At 36.5% G+C, this 27,584-nt stretch overlaps 1 protein-coding gene across 6 annotated transcripts in view; it reads left to right on the top strand.

The window, feature by feature from the left end:
* Nucleotides 1-27,584, top strand: part of TTLL7 (tubulin tyrosine ligase like 7) — a 150,419-nt gene that overhangs the window by 81,562 nt on the left and 41,273 nt on the right. For all 6 annotated transcript variants that reach the window (XM_079924846.1, XM_079924849.1, XM_079924844.1 and 3 more), the window contains 4 exons: nucleotides 8,617-8,711; nucleotides 23,383-23,530; nucleotides 23,616-23,689; nucleotides 25,022-25,157. In XM_079924846.1, the coding sequence (XP_079780972.1) occupies nucleotides 8,617-8,711; nucleotides 23,383-23,530; nucleotides 23,616-23,689; nucleotides 25,022-25,157 (453 nt within the window). The remainder of the gene's footprint in view (nucleotides 1-8,616; nucleotides 8,712-23,382; nucleotides 23,531-23,615; nucleotides 23,690-25,021; nucleotides 25,158-27,584) is intronic.

The following is a 27,584-nucleotide window of genomic DNA, read 5'->3' as shown; positions in this document are numbered from 1 at the left end:
GAGTGGACATCCTTGTCTTGTTCCTGATCTTAGAGGAAATGCTTTCAGTGTTTCACCATTGAGAACGATGTTTGCTGTGGGTTTGTCGTATATGGCCTTTATTATGTTGAGGTAGGTTCCCTCTATGCCCACTTTCTGGAGAGTTTTTATCATAAATGGGTGTTGAATTTTGTCAAAAGCTTTTTCTGCATCTATTGAGATGACCATATTGTTTTTATTATTCAATTTGTTATTTATTATTCAATTTGTTAATATGGTGTATCACATTGATTGATTTGCTTATATTGAAGAATACTCGCATCCCTGGGATAAATCCCACTTGATCATGTTGTATGATCCTTTTAATGTGTTGTTGGATTCTGATTGCTAGTATTTTGTTGAGGATTTTTGTATCTATATTCATCAGTGATATTGGTCTGTAATTTTCTTTTTTTGTAGTATCTTTGTCTGGTTTTGGTATCAGTGTGATGGTGGCCTAATAGAATGAGTTTGGGACTGTTCCTTACACTAAAATTTTTTGGAAGTGTTTGAGAAGGATGGGTGTTTGCTCTTCTCTAAATGTTTGATAGAATTCACCTGTGAAGCCTTCTGGTCCTGGACTTTTGTTTGTTGGAAGACTTTTAATCACAGTTTCAATTTCATTACTTGTGATTGGTCTGTTCATATATTCTGTTTCTTCCTCGTTCAGTCTTGGAAGGTTATACCTTTCTAAGAATTTGTCCGTTTCTTCCAGGTTGTCCATTTTATTGGCAAAGAGTTGCTTGTAGTAGTCTCTTAGGATGCTTTGTATTTCTGTGGTGTCTGTTATAACTTCTCCTTTTTCATTTCTGGTTTTATTGATTTGAGTCCTCTCCCTTCTTTTCTTGATGAGTCTGGCTAATGGTTTATCAATTTTGTTTATCTTCTCAAAGAACCAGCTTTTAATTTTACTGATCTTTGCTTTGTTTTCTTTGTTTCTATTTCATTTATTTCTGCTCTCATCTTGATGAGTTCTTTCCTTCTGCTAACTTTGGGTTTTGTTTGTTCTTCTTTCTCTGGTTTCTTTAGGTGTAAGGTTAGATTGTTTATTTGAAATTTTTCTTGTTTCTTGAGGTAGGCTTGTTATAAACTTCCCACTAGAACTGCTTTTGCAGTTCTAGGTTTTGGATCATCGTGTTTCATTGTCTTTTGTCTCTACGTATTTTTTGATTTCCTATTTGATTTCTTACGTGATCTATTGGTTATTTAGTAACGTATTGTTTAGCCTCCATGTGTTTGTGTTTTTTACGGTTTTTTCCCTGTAATTTATTTCTAATCTTATAGCATTGTGGTCAGAAAAGATGCTTGATATGATTTCAATTTTCTTAAATTTACCAAGACTTGATTTGTGACCCAAGATGTGATCTATCCTGGAAAATGTTCCATGCACACTTGAGAAGAAAGTGTAATCTCCTGTTGTTAGATGGAATGTCCTATAAATATCAATTAAATCTATCTGGTCTATTGTGTTATTTATAGCTTGTGTTTTCTTATTTACTTTCATTTTGGATGATCTGTCCATTGGTGTAAGTGAGGTGTTCAAGTTCCCCACTATTACTGTGTTACGGTCGATTTCTTCTTTTATAGCTGTTAGCAGCTGCCTTATGTATCGAGGTGCTCCTATGTTGGGTGCATATACATTTATAATTCTTATATCTTCTCCTTGGATTGATCCCTTGATCATTATGCAATGTCCTTCCTTGTCTCTTGTAATATTCTTTATTTTAAAGTCTATTTTATCTGATATGATTGTTGCTACTCCAGCTTTCTTTTGATTTCTATTTGCATGGAGTATCTTTTTCCATCCCATCACTTTCAGTCTGTATGTATCCCTAGGTCTGAAGTGGGTCTCTTGTAGATAGCATATATATGGGTCTTGTTTTTGTAACCATTCAGTGAGCCTGTGTCTTTTGGTTGGAGCATTTAATCCATTCATGTTTAAGGTAATTATCGATATGTATGTTCCTGTGAACATTTTCTTAATTGTTTTGGGTTTGTTTTTGTAGGTCCTTTTCTTCTCTTGTGTTTCCCAGTTAGAGAAGTTTCTTTAGCATTTGTTGTAGAGATGGTTTGGTGGTTTTGAATTCTCTTAGATTTTGCTTGTCTGTAAAGCTTTTGATATCTCCATCGAATCCGAATGAGATCCTTGCTGGGTAGACTAATCTTGGTTGTAGGTTTTTACCTTTCATCACTTTAAGTATATCATGCTAATCCCTTCTGGCTTGTAGAGTTTCTGCTTAGAAATCAGCTGTTAACCTTATGGGAGTTCCTTTGTATGTTATTTGTTGTTCCTCCCTTGCTGCTTTCAATAATTTTTCTTTGTTTTTAACTTTGGCTAATTTGATTTTATGTGTCTCGGCATGTTTCTCCTTGGGTTTATCCTCTATGGGATTCTCTGTGCTTCGTGGACTTGGGTGGCTATTTCCTTTCCCTTGTTAGGGAAGTTTTCGACTATAATCTCTTCAAATATTTTCTCTGGTCCTTTCTGTCTCTCTTCTCCTTCTGGGACCCCTACAATGCAAATGTTGTTGTGTTTAATGTTGTCCCAGAGGTCTCTTAGGCTGTCTTCATTTCTTTTCATTCTTTTTTCTTTATTCTGTTCCGCAGCAGTGAATCCCTCCATTCTGTCTTCCAGGTCACTTATCCATTCTTCTGCCTCAGTTATTCTGCTATTGATTCCTTCTAGTGTATTTTTCACTAAAGTTATTGTATTGTTCATCTTTGTTTGTTTGTTCTTTAATTCTTCTAGATCTTTGTTGAACATTTCTTGCCTCTTCTCGATCTTTGCCTCCATTCTTTTTCCGAGGTCCTGGATCATCTTCACTATCATTATTCTGAGTTCTTTTTCTGGAATGTTGTCTATCTCCACTTTATTTAGTTGTTTTTCTGGGGTTTTATCTTGTTCCTTCATCTGGACATAGCCCTCTGCCTTTTCATCTTTTCTGTCTTTCTGTGAATGTGGTTTTTGTTCCACAGGCTGCAGGATTGTAGTTCTTCTTGCTTCTGCTGTCTGCCCTCTGGTTGATGAGGCTTGTGCAAGTTTCCTGATGGGAGGGACTGGTGGTGGGTAGAGCTGACTGTTGCTCTGGTGGGCAGAGCTCAGCAAAACTTCAATCTGCCTGACTGCTGATGGGTGTGGCTGGGTTCCCTCCCTGTTTGTTGTTTGGCCTGAGGCAACCCAACACTGCAGCCTACCTGGGCTCTTTGGTGGGGCTAATGGCAGACTCTGGGAGGGCTCATGCCAAGGAGTACTTCCCAACCTTCTGCTGCCAGTGTCCTTGTTCCCACGGTGAGCCACAGCCACCACCCACCTCTGCAGGAGACCCTCCAACACTAGCAGGTAGGTCTGGTTCAGTCTCCCCTGGGGTCACTGCTCCTTCTCCTGGGTCCCGATATGCACACTACTTTGTGTGTGCCCTCCAAGAGTGGAGTCTCTGTTTCCCCCAGTCCTGTCGAAGTCCTGCAATCAAATCCTGCTAGCCTTCAAAGTCTGATTCTCTAGGAATTCCTCCTCCCATTGGTGGATCCGCAGGTTGGGCAGCCTGACGTGGGGTCAGAACCTTCACTCCAGTGGGTGGACTTCTGTGGCATAAGTGTTCGCCAGTCTGTGAGTCACCCACCAGCAGTTATGGGATTTGATTTTTTTGCGATTGCGCTCCTCCTGCCATCTCATTGTGGCTTCTCCTTTGTCTTTGGATGTGGGGTATCTTTTTTGGTGAGTTGCAGTGTCTTCCTGTTGATGATTGTCCAGCAGCTAGTTGTGATTCTGGTGTTCTCGCAAGAGGGAGTGAGAGCACATCCTTCTACTCTGCCATATTGGTTCAGGGCCCCTGTGATCCCTATTCTTGTGTACTAAAACAAATGTTTCTTACATGTGTACTTGGCACAGTTGTTTCATTAACTGAGCAGACAGAAGACTGAATAGAGTATGTGGGAGGAAGAGAATGAGCATTCGGGGAATAGAACAGTTCCGATAGTGGGTCAGTGTATTTAATCCTACTTTTCCCAAATTAGCACTGGGTGAATTTCTAGGTTAGGCATTTTGCATATACACATGGATCTGCTTTTACTGATTTGTTGTCTACTCTCTCCACTATTTTCTCAGCCTCACAGCTCTACCACTTCATGACTTCTGGTTGTTGTCTTTCCTCTCCGTGGGTGCCTAGGCTGCAGGACTGTAGCTCCCTGCCTTCAGTGTGTCTCCCCTTCAAACTCTCTAGGAGGAGAGAGGCTCCAATTAGTTCATTAATCAGTAGTTAATACTTCACACCCCAGGTGACATGAATTCTCCTTTAAGGCCATATTACGTGCCTGGGGCTCCCCTCATGTCTAGCCTGTGAACTGTGCCTTTGGGCTTGCTCCCAGACCCTGGTTTGGTCAGAGTCATCATTATTTTTCTTCCATTATAAAAGATCATTTGGAAAATATAGAATAATATAAAGGCAAAATAAAAATAATGTCTAAGACTTCTGTACCTTTTCAGTCATGTTTGTATTTATATTGTATACAGAAGAAACCTTGGAAGTCACACAGTACCACATCCAGCAATTCCCCTAAGCTCCCTGATCATAGAGTATGTGGCTCTGATCATCGAGCTCCATGGTCATAGATCACATGGCCACAGAATACTGTGTTTAGGAAACTTTGTCAGGAAAATAACACCTACCTAAACAGTGTTTACTAGATTAGTTACATTTTAAGGAAAATATTACTATAGAAGATATCATCAACAACTACCTGTCATTTTAAGCTGGTTATCTCTTTTTTTGTTAATGATTTAGAAGTTAGAAGTTACATCTGTAATATCAAGGTTTGCAAAAGCAAATTGAATGAGTGATAGGTGAGATCAAGACACTCAAAATATATTTTTAGGAAAGAACACTTTTCCAGTTTGAGGGCTACTGGTTTCATTTGTGTGTGTGTTGAATCTACTATGAGCAAATAATGTGTGTTATATTTCCAATCAAATACAGTTCTGTCAGGTATTCAAATTTTGCTCCTGCCTGGGTCCTAGAAATATGATAAATGTGAAGAATTTTGATTATCATTTTGCTTCCTCTGTTCCTTGGATATGAAAGCACTTGACTCTGGACTATGGCCCTTCACCTAAGGCCTAACATTTTCTTCCTTTTATTTTGCTGTTTTCCTCTTCTTACTTTCCTTTCCTGTTTTTACCTGTATTTTTTTTTTTTTCCTGCCCCTGTTGCTTGTCTTTTAGCCTTGATGGAGTGGGAAGGAAGTGAAGGCAGTATGCATGAAGTAGAACTGAAAGGATAGCAAGGAATAATGATTTTATATATATTTTATTTACCTGTTTTTAAAAGCACTTGCCTAACTGGAGCTTACCATTAGCTTGGTAGATCCGAATTGACTAAATGGTTCTGTATTTTTTAAAGGCTCAGAAATACTATTGTTTACATTCATGTTTCTTTATACTTTATTTTCTCCATCATTTCCAGATCAATAAGAACCATTAAAAAACTCCACAATAACTTCATTTCATTTTCTATTCATTCTTTCATCATTTTCAGATCAATCATAACCATTTAAAAACTCCACAATAACCAACAGCTGTGGGTAATGAACATTTATTATATCAAAACAGTTTAAAGAATCTTATTTAGATCTTCCTTTGTATTTTCTCCCGGCTGCAATCATAGTACTTCTAATATACATTGGTTAAAAACCTTTTGGCGCCATCAAGTGGAATTAGGTGGAGAGTGCCTCTGAACATGTTAACTTTTAGTTGACTGGAATAATTGCAGGCAATGATTCGTAGTGGCAAATTGCAGAAATTTTCAATCATAGAAAACATTTTTAGGGAAAAACATGGAAATTGAGTGGAGTATAAATATAATGCTAATATTTTAAGTATCCTTGAATTAATTTCAACAAATCATTGGGCCAGATGGTGGAGATAGAAGAAAAATAAGGTTGTCCTGGTCTAGTGGGGACTCAGATATGTGTTTATGCTAGTATTTACAAGTATAAGTAGGGAATAAGGAGCCAGCACAAGCAGAGTGATTAATCTCTCTGTGTACATGTGTAAATTTGAGAGTTAAAAAAATGTCTTTGCAGAAGAGGGAACACCTGAGGAGTATTTAAGGTGGTAGAAAGTGGGGTAGGGGCTGGGGCTGGGAGAAGTTACTGGTCGGAGGAAACAGCACTAATTTAGGAGCACAGAATCTATTATGGAAACTTTTATGTGTGCATGAAATGATTGTGCTTATCTTGATAATAAAACTGTGATTTGGTTGGTTAATAAATAGTATTTATTAATTTAATTTGCTTTCTAATAATTTTCCTTTTTGCATGCATTTACAAGCTGCTGAGCTTTAAGACTCTAACACTTGTGGGTTTTGTTTGTTTTACAGTTGGGTTAGGAAATGAGAACCAAAAGAAGCCGTCCACATTATAGAATAGAACTTGGGCTGGAACCCTAATTTTCAGCGTTTCTTCTGTCAGCCATTTGTGGTTTTTCTTTTATTTTTTTCTTTACCTTTCTCATAAAACTTAAAGAAAAAATCCAAAATGTTAATTGAATTAAGTTTTTCTACCTTTCCATGTATTAGTTTATTTGATGTGTAGGTACATTTCTTGATAGACCAATTTCTCTTGCATGAGAGTAGAGTGAAGAATCTGAAATAGAAAAGAGAGAGGGTCTGAGATTATGTTGTACCAAGACTGTCTACCATCCTGGAAGAGGGATATGCTTGGCAGAATTCCAGACTGCAGTTTTAGAATGAAGCACTGAGGAATTCTATAAAGATAGATAACATTTCAGTAAACCACTTAATCATCAGTTCAAAAATGTTTTTTTTTTAATAATCCTGTTACATGTAGTAGCAGAACTATCTTTGTTTTTCAAATTCCAGAGATTTGAATCAGTATTGAATGGTTGAAACTTTTTTCATATAAAAATATTACTTTACCCTTTCTCTGTACTTGTAAGAGGAAATACTTGGAGCTTTAAAGTAGTAGATTAATAAACTGCCTTTTTCAAATTTACCTGGAATAAATGGATGTTCTTGCAATTACCAAGCTGTTCTATTCCCGTTGAGACCACATCACACAGACAAGAATATGTTCATCACCTTCTATATCAGAAATCAGCAAAGGCATAATATAGTAAGGCATTTCTCTATTGAAAAAAATACAGTTTGCCATAATTCTATACAAGGAATACCAGGTAACTATCAAAATGATGACATGAAAGATTTTCACAATACATTATTAAGAGAAAACCTTGGATTATAAAGTAGTATATTTAGTATAGAGATATATTGGAAGGCAAATGAATATTATAAAATGTATACATAGCAAATATCTGGAGCACCATTTATCAAATGGTTAACAAGACACAAGGTAGTGGAATTGCAGGTGATCTTTCTGTTGTTTGTTTGGCTTCTGTTTCTAATTTTTCTGCAGTGATCTTGTGCCACATTTATAATTAGAGGCATTTGTATTCCTGGATGATTTCTTAAGTGTAATGTGGCATTTCCTTCAGCTGCCAGTTGTAAAATGCATGTTGTCAGTTATCTTGTCTTTTGTGCTGATGGTTTTGTATAAGATGACCCTCCTCTATGAGGAGTAGCATGCATGTTTTTTGAGATAGCCTGTGGAGTTAGTTGGTGGTCATGAAGCAAAGCTGTAGTTTTGAACTCAGCAGTGTTCTCACCAACTGAGTTAATTGAGTAAGTAATTTTCTTAAACATCTGCTATCCCAATTACATTTTCATAACAACAACAACAACAACAATAAAATCCAAAACAACAAAGACAAAAACAAACACTCCAGCTCTTGAAGTGGTAATATATTGTATACTAGATTTCAGGGTATATGTAGTTACTTCTTATTTTTCTTCTTAGTGAAATCTTAGAAATGATGTGGGAAAGAACAACCACAAATGGCTCAGTTATTCCCATGACTCCTTAAACAGTTAGAAAAGCTCATAGAGGTTAGTTTGCAGCTACCTTTAATGATATCCTCTGAGTAATTTCAATGAAATGAAATGAAAATTGATGAATTATTGTCTGACCCAGGAAGAAAGAAATACAATTTATTTTTCAGGCAACAATAGACATATTCATCCAGAAGATCTGAAAGCAGTGAAAAGAGGGCACTGATAATTTCAATATGGGAAATACATACATGAATATAATTATTACTATATTGGTAATATCCCTATTATTTTTTGTTCCATTTTTATTATTGTTATTGTTATTACTGGTCCTCCAACCTTTTTGTCTGGATGAGTCACTTTAACTTCCTAAAGTTAAGACCTAGAGTTCATGGAGTAATAGATTGGAGAGAGTGGAGAGGAGGGAGAAGGCAGATATGCTGACTGAACATCTGAAGCTAAGGCAGCAGGGGGAAGGGGCAGTGATGACAGTCAATTCCTTGCAACTCTTTGACTTAAGGTGTTGGGGAAGGGAGGAGTGGCAATGGTGACTGGGCCATCTACCATATAGTGCTTTGAGATTTATTGTAGAGTCCTTCTACTGGTTGGGGATCCCACATTAAATTAACAAATTTGTACTGCATATTGATTGACCTACCAACATTTGTTTACTTATTGTTTTCTTTGTAAATTTCAGATCAATCGAGCTCCAAGCTTTGGAACTGATCAGAAAATAGACTATGATGTAAAAAGGGGAGTGCTGCTAAATGCACTGAAGCTACTAAATATCAGGTAAAGTGTTTCCTCCATCTTCTGGAATTTTTGTCACCATATTTGGCATAGAACAATCATTTGTAAGTGGAATTGTCTTGTAATTTTAGTATTTTGTATTGTGAATTTCTTGATTCCATTCTTCAAACCCATTTAGTTTTCTTCTTTTTAAATATCTTTTCCTCTTCTCCTGAACTCAGCTTCTCCTTCTCCCCATATTATTTGAACCTACAGTAAATATGCTTAAATTGCATTGTTGGTATAATACAGACTATGGGGTGGAATTGGAGAATACCTTAGGCAACCTTCTGGACTGTTTTCCTTACCTCACAAGAAAAACCTAAAGCACAATGGTCACTCAGGGAGTTAAAAAACCTCAAAAATGCATTTCCAACCTTTCTGTCCAAAGGTCTTTCCACTGTATCATGCTGCCTGGGTAAACAGAGAAGAAAAGAGAAGCAGTTAAGTGAGAGTTAACCTTCCCATTGAACAGCATTAACAGGATTTCCTTCGTTTTTAAGGCTGAATAATATTCCATCTTATATATACCACATTTTTTATCCATCCATTGCAGAACATTTAGGTTGTTTCCATGTCTTAGATGTTGTGCATAATGCTGCAGTGAACATGGGAATGTGGGTATCTTTAGATCATATACCCACAGGGTATCTGTTGAATCCTGGTTCAACAGGATCAGTCAAATCCTGATTTCAACTTCTTTAAATATATACCCAGAACTGGGATTGCTGCATCAATAGAATATTATTAGTTTGGTTGAAGCATACATAATCATGAATGTCAAATGTTTGAAATCTTATTATGTGGTAAGCTTTGGCTCATTATGAAAAAAATTGTTAGAAGTTTAACTGAACTGCTTAATGAGGTAGTGAGTTGTCTGCTATTATAAGTGTTCAAATAGCATTTAGGATCACATCTTGGGTCACAAATCAAGCCTCAGTAAATTTAAGAAAATTGAAATCATATCAAGCATCTTTTCTGACCACAACATATGATATTAGAAATGAATTACAGGGGAAAAACAGTAAAAAACACAAACACATGGAGGCTAAACAATACGTTACTAAATAAGCAAGAGATCACGTAAGAAATCAAATAGGAAATCGAAAAATACCTAGAGACAAATGACAATGAAAACACGATGATCCAAAACCTATGGGATGCAGCAAAAGCAGTTCTAAGAGTGAAATTTATAGCTATACAAGCCTACCTTAAGAAATAAGAAAAATCTCAAGTAAACAATCTAACCTTACACCTAAAGGAACTAGAGAAAGAAGAACAAAAAAACCCAAAATTAGCAGAGGGAAAGAAATCATAAAGACCAGAGCAGAAATAAATGAAATAGGAACAAAGAAAACAATAGCAAAGATCAATAAAACTAAAATCTGGTTCTTTGAGAAGATAAACAAAACTGATAAACCATTAGCCAGACTCATGAAGAAAAAGAAGGAGAGGACTCAAATCAATAAAATTAGAAATGAAAAGGAGAAGTTACAACAGACACCGCAGAAATAAAAGCATCCTAAGAGACTACTACAAGCAACTCTGTGCCAATAAAATGGACAACATGGAAGAAATGGACAAATTCTTAGAAACGTATAACCTTCCAAGGCTGAACCAGGAAGAAACAGAAAATATGAACAGACCAATCACAAGTAATGAAATTGAAACTGTGATTAAAAATCTTCCAGCAAACAAAAGTCCAGGACCAGATGGCTTCACAGGTGAATCCTACCAAACATTTAGAGAAGAGCTAAAACCCATCCTTCTCAAACTCTTCCAAAAAACTGGGGAGGAAGGAACACTCCCGAACTCATTATTTGAGGCCACCATCACCCTGGTACCAAAACCAAAGATACTACAAAAAAAGAAAATTACAGACCAATATCACTGATGAATTTAGATGCAAAAATCCTCAACAAAATACTAGCAAACAGGGGCTTCCCTGGTGGCGCAGTGGTTGAGTCCGCCTGCCGATGCAGGGGATGCGGGTTCGTGCCCCGGTCCGGGAGGATCCCACATGCCGTGGAGCAGCTGGACCCGTGAGCCACGGCTGCTGATCCTGCGCATCCGGAGCCTGTGCTCCGCAACGGGAGAGGCCACAACAGTGAGAGGCCCGCGTACCGCAAAAAAAAAAAAAAAAAAATACCAGCAAACAGAATCCAACAACACATTAAAAGGATCATGCACCATGATCAAGTGAGATTTATCCCAGGGATGCGAGGATTTTTCAATATATGCAAATCAATCAATGTGATACACCATATTAACAAATTGAAGAATAAAAACCATATGATCATCTCAATAGATGCAGAAAAAGCTTTTGACAAAATTCAACACCCATTTATGATAAAAACTCTCCAGAAAGTGGGCATGGAGGGAACCTACCTCAACATAATAAAGGCTATATACGACAAAGCCACAGAAAACATCGTTCTCAGTGGTGAAACACTGAAAGCATTTCCTCTAAGATCAGGAACAAGACAAGGATGTCCACTCTCACCACTATTATTCAACATAGTTTTGGAAGTCCTAGCCATGGCAATCAGAGAAGAAAAATGAATAAAAGGAATCCAAATTGGAAAAGAAGTAAAACTGTCACTGTTTGCAGATGACATGATACTATACATAGAGAATCCTAAAGATGCCACCAGAAAGCTACTAGAGCTAATCAATGAATTTGGTAAAGTTGCAGGATACAAAATTAATGCACAGAAATCTCTTGTATTCCTATACACTATGATGAAAAATCTGAAAGAGAAATTATGGAAACACTCCCATTTACCATTGCAACAAAAAGAATAAAATACCTAGCAATAAACCTACCTAGGGAGACAAAAGACCTGTATGCAGAACACTATAAGACACTGATGAAAGAAATTAAAGATGATACCAACAGATGGAGAGATATACCATCTTCTTGGATTGGAAGAATCAAAATTGTGAAAATGACTATACTACCCAAAGCAATCTACAGATTCAATGCAATCCCTATCAAATTACCAATGGCATTTTTTACGGAACTAGAACAAAGTATCTTAAAATTTGTATGGAGAAACAAAAGACCCCAAATAGCCAAAGCAGTATTGAAGGAAAAAAACAGAGCAGGAGGAATCAGACTCCCTGACTTCAGACTATACTACAAAGCTATAGTAATCAAGACAATATGGTACTGGCACAAAAGCAGAAACATAGATCAATGGAACAAGATAGGAAGCCCAGAGGTAAACCCACACACCTGTGGTCAACTAATCTATGTCAAAGGAGGCAAAGATATACAATGGAGAAAAGACAGTTTCTTCAATAAGTGGTGCTGGGAAGACTGGGCAGCTACATGTAAAAGACTGTAATTAGAACACTCCCTAACACCATACACAAAAATAAACTCAAAATGGATTTGAGACCTAAATGTAAGACCGGACGCTATAAAACCCTTAGAGGAAAACTTTGGAAGAACACTCTTTGACATATATCACAGCAAGATCTGTTTTGATCCACCTCCTAGAGTAATGGAAATAAAAACAAAAATAAACAAATGGGACCTAATGAAACTTAAAAGCTTTTGCGCAGCAAAGGAAACCATAAACAAGACAAAAAGACAACCCTCAGAATGGGAGAAAATATTTGCAAATGAAGCAACAGACAAAGGATTAATCTCCAAAATATATAAACAGCTCATGCAGCTTAATATTAAAGAAACAAACAACCCAATCCAAAAATGGGAAGAAGACCTAAATAGACATTTCTGCCAAGAAGACATACAGATGGCCAAGAAGCACATGAAAAGCTGGTCAACGTCACTAATTATTAGAGAAATGCAAATCAAAACTATGATGAGGTATCACCTCACACCAGTTAGAATGGGTATCATCAGAAAATCTACAAACAACAAATGCTGGAGAGGGTGTGGAGAAAAGGGAACCCTCTTGCACTGTTGGTGGGAATGTAAATTGATACAGCCACTATGGAGAACAGTATGGAGGTTCCTTAAAAACCTAAAAATAGAATTACCATATGATCCAGCAATCCCACTACTGGGCATATACCCAGAGAAAACCATGATTCAAAAAGACACATGCACCCCAGTGTTTATTGCAGCACTATTTACAATAGCCAGGTCATGGAAGCAACCTAAATGCCCATCGACAGACGAATGGATAAAGATGTGGTACATATATACAATGGAATATTACTCAGCCATAAAAGGATTGAAATTTAGTCTTTTCTTGAGACGTGGATGCATCTAAAGACTCTCATACAGAGTAAAGTACGTCAGAAAGAGAAAAACAAATATCGTATATTAACGCATGTATGTGGAACCTAGAAAAATGGTACAGATGAACCGGTTTGTAGGGCAGAAGTTGAGACACAGATGTAGAGAACAAATGTATGGGCACCAAGGGGGGAAAACCGCGGTGGGGTGGGGATGGTGGTGTGCTGAATTGGGCAATTGGAATTGATATGTATACACTGATGTGTATAAAATTGATGACTAATAATAACCTGCAGTATAAAAAACAAACCAAACAAACAAAAAGAAACAACTAATACTAAACTTTCTTTGGGTTATTTGTATGGAAATATGTTAATATAAATGTTTCATACATTACATGAAATTTCTAAAAATCTTATACGTTCTAGTATAATGTTATAAGTCATAATTCTAGTTATTACTTTAAAATATATATCTCAGAAGTAACTAAATTTCCTTGTCAATTGCATTATTATGAACTTTCATCAAATCTTTAACCGTGGTCATTTTTAAGTCTTTTGTCATTTACAGACAGTTCTGGGTGTATTCTGATGCTTTTGCAAAAATGTTCTTATAAAAGGGTTTCATTTTCGAGGAATTCATGGAAAAGACTCTGACAAGTACAGGTTTCTGGTAACTGACTATACTGCTGAACTGAATGGATAAGCATTTTCAGAACTCTAATGGAAAACTGATGAATTCATAAAAGTGCTAACAGAAGATCAAGATAAAAAAAATAATTACATGGGACTGAGTGAACTGATGAGGATGATTATAATTTTTGTGACTTTCTGTTTGAATAAAAAAAAATCCCTCAAGAACTCAGAGGCAAAAAATATACAACTGAATTTTCACTGCAAAGTAAAGGAGCTGTTACAGTGGAGGATTACTGGACTGAATGTCAATATTGTGACATAGTATGAGTGTGTTTCATGTTTGGCAATTGCAATCATTGTTGCTTTCGTTGTGGTCATCCATTTACAATGCTTGGTGTCAGTTTATTTTATCTCTTGTAAAAATAAAATACAGTGTTTGTGTGCGAAAAAGAAAACAAAAAACAAATAGCATTTAAGGTATTAGATTAAAGGACCTCTGAGGTCATTTAAACTCAGGAATTTTATGATCTCAGTTGGTTCTAATTGTCATTTCAGGAACTCTAAAAGAGTTGTGGGATATTTCCAAGCAATTTATTTATTTGAAATGTTTTCAAGCATTTAGCAGATGCCTGATTGAGAAGTAGATTTATGTGGAAGGCATTATTAAAAAAAGATTGACATGTAAACTTGTTCAGAAATTTTCATATGGCCCCTTCTTTTGTATGATCAAGTTATGATTTGCCTAAACTCTACTGATATTTCAATTATTCTAAAGGAAATGAGAAAGGAAAGAAATGTAGAATCGGAAAATTTTATTTAGCTTATACAAGTGTATCAAGTATTTTAGATTATTTAAGCAATATGCCTATACATTTTTTTGGCATATATATTGTTTAAGTAGTTCTGTCAAATGTATGACTTCCGCTTAATTTCTTAGACTCCTTTTCAAGTTTAGGGACTTCTAATTTCTCTCCTTGGCTATTTTATTGGATTCCTTCCTTCCTTCAGCACTAACCTTCACCCCGTTTTGCAGTGTCCACTCTGTTGATCTGCAAATCACTTAACAAGTATTTATTGAGTGCCCGCTACTATAGGGGTAGGTGCTGGGAGTTCAAAGTCTCCGTTTCTGGCTTGGATGACTTATTTGACAGTATACCATTTATTTAGATAGAGCTTTAAGGCAAGAAACAGGCTTAGAAGTGATGGGAGAAGGTAGAAATGAGAGATAATTCAGTCTTAAACATGTTGATTTTGAAGTGCTTTGAGACACCCAGGCAGAATTGTTAAGTGGGAGATTTGATATACAGGGCTCCAGGGGATAGAGACATCTATGTGATTGAAATCTGTATATAGATTGCTGTTGAATCCAGTGGATGAGAACATACAGTTGGAGTGTATATATTGAGAAGTAAAGTGGGGTAAGGGCAGAGCCTGAGTGATGCCAACATTTAAAGAGATATTTATAAACTCTAATATTCTGCTCAGATTGTTTCACACAATCAGATAAAGTTTAAACATTGCCTACAAAGTGTTTTTGATCTTTAGACACAAGACTTTTTTTGATCTGGCCCTTGCATATCTCGCCAATCTGATCACTTTTTGTTCTTCTCTTTTCCCTGACTTAGAATTAATTTTTCTAAGAACTCTCGTGCGATGCTGTTTCACATGTTCATGGTTTTGCGTGTATTCTTATTTAAATTTTCTCTTAGCTTTGTTCCTCTGGTGAATGTTGATTCATTTTTAAAAATCGTGGTAAAATATACTTAAACTTTACTATTGTAACCATTTTTAAGTCTGCAACTCAGTGGCGATAGGTACATTCACATTATTATGCAACCATTACCACCATCCTTCTCTGAACCTTTCTTCATTGTGCAAAACTGAAATTCTGTACCCATTAAACAACTCCCCATTTCCACCTGCCACAAGCCCCTGGCAGCCACCATTCCACTTTCTGTCTTTATGAATTTGCCTAGGTACCTCATATAAGTATAATCATACAGTATTTGCTCTTTTGTGACTGTCTTATTTCACTTAGCATAATGTCTTCAGGGTTCATCCATGTTGTAGCATGTGTCATAATTTCCTTCCCTTTTAAGACCAAATAATATTCCATTGCATGCATATACCACATTTTTGTCAGCTAATCCTTAAATACCTAGCACAGGCCTGACTTCCTATTTGAAGCTTTTGCTGAGGCAAAGTGGTTTACTTCCTCCCTTGTGCCATCACCCTACCTACTATCACTTTTTAAAATAGCATCCATTGTACTCTATGTATTTATTCACATGCCATTGCTGACACTTGAGGGCAATGTCTCTGTCTATTCATCTTTGTATTTCCAGGGCCATATCTAGGACTAGCGTATAGTGAGTACTAAAAAAAAATTAGGTTGGAAGACAAGGGTAGGGGAAGGACATTTCATTCCAAGGTAACTCCTTGTGGTAAGATAAGGAAGTGAGGCAAGCACAGGATGTTCATAGAACTTCCAGGGATTCCATATTACAGGAGCTTGAGTGTGTGAAGCCAGCTGATTAGAAAGAGAAATCCCTTGTATGGAATCACAGAGTAATGAGTAGTGGAAAGAGCTCCAGAAACTATAAACAAAACTCCTTAGGACAGTGTGTGGATACAGCTGAATGGAAAAATGCTGATTACAATGCTAAGTGAATGGTGATCCTTTGGTCTCTGGTTAAATTTTTATTGTGGACTAAGAGTCATTAGTGCTGATTTATACCTATATTTATAGGAATCCAAACACAGTTTTTAGAATGGCAGTATTGCTCAACGCCAGAATATGGGAGCAGTCATCTAGAGAAAATATCTGGGTGTGACTGGCTTTTCTTTGTTTCTCAGTGTGTCCAAAGGACTTTGTGAGCTTATTTCTGTTACTCTTCTTTATAGGTATGTTCTTGAGCTGTGTGTGTGTCAGTGTCCTTGTCTGTGAGTGCCGTGTTTGCTGTGAAGGTGCATATAGCTCTATGTTCATTTCTTCCACAGCATTCTCATAATATTCTCAATCCTTTTTTTTTAATTCTCCCTTCCTCTTTTCTGTCATTTCATTTTTCTTTCCTCTCTTACATTTTTTTTTCTTACCAACTGTTTGGTCTTTGTTCTTCTTTTCTCTCCTCTCCTTCCTTTAAATTGTATGGTAAATAGAAATGATTGTTCTACGTAAAATGGAATATCAAAAAAATTAAAAGTTAAGAGCTACCTAAACCACATTTCCCCTTTCCCTAAACAAAGGAAACTCATCCAGATTTAGTATTTACCATTGGAAAAATGATATTCTCAATCATCCAGTCACTAAAATCAATCTTGTTGCCATCTCAAGTTCAGCCCTTTTTGTTACTCCTCACATCTAACTAATAATAATAATTAATCACCAAAGTCATTCATTCTTCCTCTAAAATAACCCTTTGAATCTTTCCTTATTTTCTAATCTGACTGCTGCTTCCCTGGTCCAGGCTGTCATATTTTATATTTGCTAATGAAATAGCATTCCATTTGTTTTAATTTGTTTGGGCTGCTATAACAAAATACCATAGACTTAATAGGTTATAAAAAACAGAGATTTATTTCTCATGGTTCTGTAGGCTGGTGGTCCAAGATTAGGGTGCCAGTGTGGTTGAGTGTGGCCTGCTTCTGGGTCACATACTTCTTATTGTATCATCACATGGCAGAAGGGTCTAGGGAGCCCTCTGGAGTCTCTTTTATAAGGACACTAATCCCTTTCAAGGAGGTTCCACCCTCATGGCCTAATCACCTCCCAGAGGCCCCACGTACTAATATCATCACCTTTGGGAGTTAATATTTCAACATATGGGTTTTGGGGGGGGCACAAACATTCAGACCATAGACTATCTTAACAGCCTGCTTCTTTTCTCATCCACTTCTAAGCTACTGTACATATTGCCAAGGGATACTCTTTTTTTTTTTTTTTGATTTTGATTTACTTATTTTTATACAGCAGGTTCCTATTAGTTATCAGTTTTACACATATTAGTGTATATATGTCAATCCCAATCGCCCAATTCATCCCACTACCATCCACCCCCACTTTCCCCGCTTGGTGTCCATACGTTTGTTCTCTCTCTACATCTGTGTCTTTATTTCTGCCTTGCAAACTGGTTCATCTGTACCATTTTTCTACATTCCACATATATGTGTTAATATATGATATTTGTTTTTCTCTTTCTGACTTAGTCTCTAGGTCCATCCACATCTCTACAAATGACCCAATTTTGTTCCTTTTTATGGCTGAGTAATATTCCATTGTATAAATGTACCACATCTTCTTTATCCATTCGTCTGTCAATGGGCATTTAAGTTGCTTCCATGACCTGGCTATTGTAAATAGCGCTGCAATGAACATTGTGATATATGACTCTTTTTGAATTATGGGTTCCTCTGGTTATATGCCCAGTAGTGGGGTTGCTGGGTCATATGGTAATTCTTTTTTTAGCTGTTTAAGGAACCTCCATGCTGTTATTCATAGTGGCTGTATCAATTTACATTCCCACCAACAGTGCAAGAGGGTTCCCTTTTCTCCACACCTTCTCCAGCATTTGTTGTTTATAGATTTTCTGACAATGCCCATTCTAACTGGTGTGAGGTGATACCTCATTGTAGTTTTGCAATTACATTTCTCTAATAATTAGTGATGTTGAGCAGCTTTTCATGTGGCTCTTGGCCATCTGTATGTGTTCTCTGCAGAAATGACTATTTAGGTCTTCTGCCCATTTTTGGATTGGGTTGTTTGTTTTTTTAATAATGAGCTGCATGAGCTCTTTATATATTTTGGAGATTAATCCTTTGTCCGCTGATTCGTTTGCAAATATTTTCTCCCATTCTGAGGGTTGTCTTTTTGTCTTGTTTATGGTTTCCTTTGCTGTGCAAAAGCTTTTAAGTTTCATTAGGTCCCATTTGTTTATTTTTGGGTTTATTTCCATTTCTTTAGGAGATGGGTCAAAAAAGATCTTCCTGTGATTTATGTCATAGTGTTCTGCCTATGTTTTCCTCTAAGAGTTTTGTAGTGTCCGGTCTTACAGTTAGGTCTTTAATCCATTTTGAGTTTATTTTTGTGGATGGTGTCAGGGAGTGTTCTGATATCATTCTTTTACATGTAGCCGTCCTGTTTTCTCAGCATGATTTATTAAAGAGACTGTCTTTTCTCCATTGTATATCTTTGGCTCCTTTGTCATAGATTAGTTGACCATAGGTACGTGGGTTTATCTCTGGGCTTTCTATCCTGTTCCGTTGATCTATATTTCTGTTTTTGTGTCAGTACCATATTGTGTTGATTACTGTAGTTTTGTAGTATAGTCTGAAGTCAGGGAGTCTGATTCCTCCAGCTCTGTTTTTTTCCCTCAAAGTTGCTTTGGCTCTTCAGGGTCTGTTGCATCTCCATACAAATTGTAAGACATTTTTGTTCTAGTCCTGTAAAAAGTGCCATGGGTAATTTGATAGGGATTGTATTGAATCTGTAGATTGCTTTGTGTAGCATAGTCAGTTTCACAATAATGATTTTTCCAATCCAAGAATATGGCCTTTATAATGTTGAGGTAGTTTCCCTCTATACCCACTTTCTGGAGAATTTTTACCATAAATGGGTGATGAATTTTGTCAAAAGCTTTTTCTGCATCTGTTGAGATTATCATAGGGTTTTTATTCTTCCGTTTTTTAATATGGTGTATCACATTGATTGATTTGCATATATTGAAGAATCCTTGCATCCCTGGGATAAATCCCACTTGCTTATGGTGTATGGTCCTTTTAATGTGCTGTTGGATTCTGATTGCTAGTATTTTGTTGAGGATTTTTGCATCTATATTCATCAGTGATATTGGTCTGTAATTTTCTTTTTTTGTAGTATCTTTGTCTGGTTTTGGTATCAGGGTGATGGTGGCCTCGTAGAATGAGTTTGGGAGTGTTCCATCCTCTGCAGTTTTTTGGAAGAGTTTGAGAAGGATGGGTGTCAGCTCTTCTCTAAATGTTTGATAGAATTCACCTGTGAAGCCATCTGGTCCTGGACTTTTGTTTGTTGGAAGATTTTTAATCACAGTTTCAATTTCAGTGCTTGTGATTGGTCTGTTCATATTTTTCCTTTCTTCCTGGTTCATTTTCAAAGGTTGTGCTTTTCTAAGAATTTGTCCATTTCTTCCAGGTTGTCCATTTTATTGGCGAAGAGTTGCTTGTAGTAGTCTCTTATGATGCTTTGTTTTTCCGTGGTGTCTGTTGTAACTTCTCTTTTTTCATTTCTAATACTATTGATTTGAGTCCTCTCCCTCTTTTTCTTGATAAGTCTGGCTAAAGGTTTATCAATTTGTTTATCTTCTCAAAGAACCAGCTTTTAGTTTTATTGATCTTTGCTATTGTTTTCTTTGTTTCTATTTCAGTGTTTTCTTCTCTGATCTTTATGATTTTTTTCCTTCTACTAACTTTGGGTTTTATTTGTTCTTCTTTCTCTCGTTCCTTTAGGTGTAAGGTTAGATAGTTTATTTGAGATTTTTCTTGTTTCCTGAGGTAGGATTGTATTGCTATAAACTTCCCTCTTAGGACTGTTTTTCCTGCATCCCATAGGTTTGGGTTGTCGTGTCTCCATTGTCATTTGTTTCTAGGTATTTTTTGATTTCCTCTTTGATTTCTTCAGTGATCTCTTGGTTATTTAGTAACATATTGTGTAGCCTCCATGTGTTTGTGTTTTTTACATTTTTTTTCCCCTGTAATTTATTTCTAATCTCATAGCATTGTGGTCAGAAAAGATGCTTGATATGATTTCAATTTTTCTTAAATTTACTGAGGCTTGATTTGTGACCCAATATATGATCTATCTTGGACAATATTCCGTGCGCACTTGGGACAAAAGTGTAGTCTGCTGTTTTTGGATGGAATGTCCTATAAATATCAAATCTATCTGGTCTATTGTTTCATTTAAAGCTTGTGTTTCCTTATTAATTTTCTGTCTGGATGATATGTTCTTTGGTGAGGTGTTCAAGTCCCCCACTATTACTGTTTTACTGTTGATTTCCTCTTTTATAGCTGTTAGCAGTTGCCTTATGTATCGAGGTGCTCCTACGTTGGGTGCATATATATTTATAATTATTATATCTTCTTCTTGGATTGATCCGTTGATCATTATGTAGTATCCTTCCTTGTCTCTTGTAACATTCTTTGTTTTAAAATCTATTTTATCTGATATTAGTATTGCTACTCCAGCTTTCTTTTGATTTCCATTTGCATGGAGTATCTTTTTCTGTCCCCTCACTTTCAGTCTGTATGTGTCCCTAGGTCTGAAGTGGGTCTCTTGTCGACAGCATATATATGGGTCTTGTTTTTATAACCATTCAGTGAGCCTGTATCTTTTGGTTGGAGCATTTAATCCATTCACATTTAAGGTAATTATCGATATGTATGTTCCTGTGACCATTTTCTTAATTGTTTTGGGTTTATTTTTGTAGGTCCTTCTCTTCTCTTGTGTTTCCCACTTAGAGAAGTTCCTTTAGCATTTGTTGTAGACCTGGTTTGGTGGTGCTGAATTCTCTTAGCTTTTGCTTGTCTGTAAAGCTTTTGATTTCTCCATTGAATCTGAACGAGATCGTCACCAGGTAGAGTAATCTTGGTTTTAGGTTCTTCCCTTTCATCACTTTAAATACATCATGCCACTCCCTTCTGGCTTGTAGAGTTTCTGCTGAGAAATCAGCTCTTAACCTTATGGGAGTTCCGTGGTATGTTGTTTGTCATTTTTCCCCTGTTACTTTTAATAATTTTTCTTTGTCTTTAATTTTTGTCAATTTGCTTACTCTTTGTCTCAGTGTGTTTCTCCTTGGAATTCTCTGCACTTCCTGGACCTGGGTGGCTATTTCCTTTCCCATGTTAGGAAGTTTTCGACTATAATCTCTGCCAGTATTTTCTTGGGTCCTTTCCCTCTCTCTTCTCCTTCTGGGACCCCTCTAATGTGAATGTTGGTGTTTTTAATGTTGTCCCGGAGGTCTCTTAGGCTGTCTTCATTTCTTTTAATTCTTGTTTCTTTATTCTGTTCCACAGCAGTGAATTCCACCATTCTGGCTTCCAGGTCACTTATCCGGTCTTCGGCCTCAGTTATTCTGCTATTGATTCCTTGTAGTGTATTTTTCATTTCATTTATTGTATTGTTCATCTCTGTTTGTTTGTTCTTTAATTCTTCTAGGTGTTTGTTCTTTACTTCTTCTAGGTCTTTGTTGAACATTTCTTTCCTCTTCTTGATCTTTGCCTCCATTGTTTTTCCAAGGTCCTGGATCATCTTCACTATCATTATTCTGAATTATTTTCCTGGAAGATTGCCTATCTCCACTTCATATGGTTATTTTTCTGGGGTTTTGTCTTGTTCCTTCATCTGGTACATAGTCCTCTGCCTTTTCTTTTTGTCTATCTTTCTGTGAATGTGGTTTTCGTTCCACCGCCTGCAGGATTGTGGTTCTTCTTGCTTCTGCTGCCAAGGCATAACATTTAAAACCTGCAAATATAATTATTCTCTTCTCCTTTTAAAACTCACTCTCTCCTCTCCCCCATTGCCTAAAGTTCAATTTGAGAGTCAGTAACCTAGTATTAAAGCTAGAAGGCTTTAATTAGCTGAGTTTCCTGCATTCACTGATAGCTCCAGACATACTAAATGACTTACAATTTTCTGGACGTGTTTATTCCTTTTCTCAAATTATTCCTTCTATCCTGTTCACTTGTTGAACTCCTGCCACTCAAACCGTAATGTTGTTATGAAAGATAATAGATCAGTTTCCTAATACCCTTGCAAGTTCAAGTTGTGAGGTGGTGCATACTTGAGGCAAAAGAACACTCTCTATTATCTAGGGCCTTGGCCCAGTATTTTCAGTGCAATCCCTTATTGAATAGAATGGGACCTTCTGTAAACTTAGGTGTGTCTTTTACCTCTCCACACTAGAAGCTGGCCAGATGGCCTCTTTGTCCCCTTTCCTTTGCTTTACACCTTCATCTGGGCCCTACCAGACTAATGACATTGCAAGGCATGGAAATATAAGCTCAAGAATAAGAACTCTATTTTTTCCTATGGCTGAGGGAAAAATTGGCTTTGCCTTTTCTTTTTTGCCTTTTTCTTTTTTCACCCTGTTCCTGCTAGATCTTTAAGATTGGTATATAATAGTGTAAGTCAGAGGGAGAGAGAAGAGACCTCAGGCTTATCTGATCGTACCAGCTACATGGGAGGGAAGAGAGAGAAAACAAGTTCAGAGGAAAGCACTCTTACAACAGGAATTTTCCAATAAAAATCAGACAGCTATGATTAAATTTGCATCACTGGGCAAAAATGAGAAGGACTATGCAGATGCTTTCAATTCAGTAATGATTGTTAGGCTGAGATTTCAATCTGAATTGAAAATATGCTGAAGGGTCGTCAGTATAAGTAAGAATGCTTAAATATAAAGGGCATTGGTTGAAGGAAGAGTAAGGAAACAACATTTATTAAGGACCTATTAATGTTACCCCAAGTTAATCTTTATAAGAACTCTAGGAGGGAAATGATATTGTTAGCATTTAATGTATGGGAAAACAGACCCCGCAGTTAATTGACCTAAGGTTGTATTGCTAGTAAGTTGCTATACTGTCTCCATTTTATCTTGTTACCTTCAGAACGTCTATTTACTGTATGGAGATCCATATTTGATGAATGACTAGGTGAATATAACATATGTGAATATATAAATTTAATAAAAACTGATTCTTGTCTCCACTGGGTCCCCTCTTCTGCTGATTCTCACAGGGATAAGGTTAGAGCTTATTTGAATTCTTGAATATGGTCTTGTGTTCTATATTTTAGGACCAGTGATAAAAGGAGAAACTTGGCTAAACAAAAAGCTGAGGCTCAAAGGAGGCTTTATGGTCAAAATTCAATCAAAAGGCTTTTACCGGGTTCCTCAGACTCAGAACAGCAGAGACATCAGTTGGAGAGGCGGAAAGAAGAGTTGGTATGAAAAATTTAACAATGTACCTGCAATTTGAATTGCATAATTCATTTGTCAGGTTTTATTTGTAAAATTTCTTCATTTCTAGAAGGAGAGACTTGCTCAGGTACGGAAGCAGATCTCGAAAGAAGAACATGAAAATCGACACATGGGGAATTACAGGTAACTGTGCTTTTGTTTTTTAATAGATTGAAGAAGTGAAGTGTCAAAACAGAAGTGCCTGCATTTTTTAACTTTTAAGCTTATCTTAAGCGCTGTTTATTTCATTCTGAGAAAGTGCTTTTTGTTTAATTTATTTCCAGAAAGAAAAGATAGTTAGCAAGTAGATGGTTCAGACTTGGAGAGAGCTCCTGGGGTGGTTTGTGTGAAGTCTTTTCAGGCTGATGTAATCATATGACCTTATTTAATTATAATACACTATTTTGAAAAAGTCAGGTTTCAGGTCTCTTAGTATTCTTTCTGTCAGTTCAGAGTGGTTGCTGTACTTTGTTTTACTTTTATTTATTTATTACTATTTTTTTTTTTTGCGGTACACGGGCCTCTCACTATTGTGGCCTCTCCCGTTGCGGAGCACAGGCTCCGGACATGCAGGCTCAGCGGCCATGGCTCACGGGCCCAGGTGCTCCGCGGCATGTGGGATCTTCCCGGACCGGGGCACGAACCCACGTCCCCTGTGTCGGCAGGTGGACGCTAAACCACTGCCCCACCAGGGAAGCCCCTGTACTTTGTTTTAAGTTCAAATATATCAGGAACCAGGCAAATAATGAAAATGTTTGGAGGAGGCAGGTATGAGACAATAGAAAGGGGTTTGGACTGTACAGAACTGGACCTCCTCCACAGTATCACCTTTGACAGGAGAAAAGGGGATCCCCTAAGCTCTTTGTGTTCTTGGAAAGACAGCCCCTCCTCCCAAGCTTTGATACTGACTCAGCAGAATTAGGAGGATTTGACATCATAGAGCTTCCCGCACTCCTGGTAAGATGTTCTTTCCGGCCTTAACACTATCAACAGTGATGATGAGAACACATTCCTCTCACCCTACGTCTACCTAATTCTCTCCACCAGAGAGACAAATTCCACCACCCCTCAAAAGATCATTAGGATTAATCCCTACATTCTGGTATACATCAATAATCACACTGAGTCTAAAACTTCTCAAATTATCCCTCATCACCTAAACTCTCTCCAGTAAAGTTCTATATTTCTCAATATGCCCAATTGTGATTCTTCTTCAACCACCTCCCCTTGACCAAACCTTTATACTGTGCCTTCTGGAACTGCATTGTTTAATGATAATTTTCTAGATAAACTTCAATTTGTATTGGTAACAAATGAAAATTTATGGATTTCTTGTAACTATATTCACCTTTATTTCTAGCACCTAGTAAAGTGACTGACAGAGTAGATGGTCAAGAATTATCTATGTAGTTGACCTTAACTCTTGTGCTATGATAGCTTTTTTTAAACAAGCTGGTTTATCTGATTTTATTGTAGGCGAATTTATCCTCCTGAAGATAAAACACTACTTGAAAAGTATGAAAATTTGTTGGCTGTTGCCTTTCAGACCTTCCTTTCAGGAAGAGCAGCTTCATTCCAGCGAGAGATGAATAATCCTTTGAAAAAGATGAAGGTAAAGGAATGAATGTTTATAAAGAAAAAAAAGAATGAAGCCACACAATATGTCTTTATAAACAACCCATCTTAATTCCACATATAAAAACATTTTACTTTTAAGATGCACTTTCCTTCCATTTTAACAGTTGGTAATGTTTCATAACCAACCAAATGATTTCATAAATAAGATGTTTTTTAACAAGACAAGTTAAGCAGTAGAAAATGTTGATATTATGTTGTAATCTATTTTAATAAATGTTTTATTACAGTTATTTATACATAACTGAATAAAAAAATAGATTGAAATAACCTAGTGGTTTGTGATGTTCTCATTGTTTGAGAATGAGATATGAGTTACATAGTTAACCATATAGTTAACTATGTAACTATATTGCTACATAGTTAGATTGTAACTAACGTTATACAATAATTTTTTCCTGATACTGCGTAGACCTGGCATATGAGAAGTAATTGAAACACACACACAGAGTAATCTATTTGCCTTACTAAAAGGTCTGTTAGTTATCTTTTGCAGTATAATAAGCCATTGCATTTATTTGCTCATTATTCCACAGTCTTGGCTGGGCTTAGTTGAGTGGTTCTTCTGCTGAGCTAGCTTGGAGTGAATCATATATTTGCATTTATCAACTCAACTGGGGAAGGAAATCCAAGAAGGCTTCACTTCTGTGTCTGGTGCATCAGATGAGATAGCTGGAACATCTGGGGAGCAGGCTGGGTGTCTCTTTCTCTCTACATGACCATGTAAGGAGGGTAACTGGATCTCTTAATACGATAGCTCAGGGTTCCAAAATGGAGCATTTCAAGAGGACAAGCCCAGAGTGCAGCGACTAATCAAGCCTCTGCTAGCATCATGCTTGCTAATGTTCCATTGGACAAACAAGTTTATATTTGTTGTCTAAACAGTCAGTGGTCTTTAATAGTTTTCTAAGTATTCATATTTACTCACGTACTTACTCTTCCTTGTGTTCGTCATTCCATCACACAGACCTATTAAAATTGTTTATATTTTACATTACTGGAAATCTCCCTAGAGTGATACCTCCAGTATCTTGGATACCCTGTTATATTGAGTGATTCAAAAATCTTGATAAAGTTTATTATAGATAGATTTTGCTATGGTCTTTTCACTAAAATTCTGCAACAGGAGGATATAAAGCCATTTTCAAGCTGGCTAGGCCTAAGGGACAGAAGCAGAAGGAATATTGTATACCCCAATGCTCTTTTCCTTTAAATATCCCTCTTTTGACATATGCAAGTATTTTCACCATTAGAATTATGTTCTGTGGTCTTTTTGTTTTTCCTGACCCAGACAGTGAGAGACCTTTTCATTTTCCTCTACCTGTTTTATAATGTCATTTCTCTCTCCTCTGGATGCAGCCTCTGTTCATCTTCCCATCACTCTGCTCCTAGAAATCCTAAGGATTCTGGAGCCAGATAGACCTACATTCAAATTCCAGCTCCCCCACATGTTAATTTTGTAAACTTACATTAAACTATTTGATCAATCAGATCACTAAAATAGTAGTATTAAAAGTATACTTGACAGGTTATGAAACTAAAATTGAGGTTAATTAAAATAGTCTGTTTTAAGTACCTTGGCACATAATAAATAGGCTTCAAGTCTCAATTTGATTCTTCAAAATCTAGTTTAAATGTCACCACTTTGCCTGCCCCCTTCCATTGATCTGGGAGCCTCTTCTTATATAACACTCACACAGTCTTTACTACTGTTGTTTTATAATGAGTGTCAAAACTAGGTAGTGTGAGTCCTTAAATTTATTCTATTTAAAACTCTTTTGGCTTTTCTAGGTCCTTTTATGCTTTCATACACATTTTAGAATCAGTTTGATTCTAGATTTTGATTAATTTTTTAATTACAAAAAAAGGCTGCTGGGATTTTAATTTGGACTGAGGAATCTACAAAACAATTTCTGGGGAATTAACAATACTGAGTCTTCCGATCCATTAATATGACATATCTCTCCATCTACTTGGATCTTTAATAACTCTGCTATATTCGTAGTTTTCAGTTTATAGTTTTTGCACATCTTTCATTAAATTTATTTTTAAGTATTTGATGTTTTTGCTGCTGTTGCTGATAATATTGTTTGTAATTTTTTTTAATTTTTAACTTGTTGCCAGGATGTGAACACCTGATTATTTTTGTATATTACCCTTATATCTAGCATTTTTATATATTGTATTTTTACTAACTGCATTTTAAATTATTTTTTTATTTTTATTTTGGTTACTTAGAAGTTTGTTGCTTAATTTCCATACATTTAAAATGTTCTAGTTTTAGTTTTGGTAAAGTTTCTAGCTTAGTTCATTGGTGTTAGAAAACATATTCTGATTTCAGTCTTGTAAAATAAATTGAGACTTGCTTTAACTCAATATGGTACTTATATTAGTGAATGTCCAA

The sequence above is a fragment of the Stenella coeruleoalba genome, assembly GCF_951394435.1.
Source record: "Stenella coeruleoalba genome assembly, chromosome: 1".
Lineage (NCBI taxonomy): Eukaryota > Metazoa > Chordata > Mammalia > Artiodactyla > Delphinidae > Stenella > Stenella coeruleoalba.
This window is presented reverse-complemented; position numbering and strand designations above follow the sequence as displayed.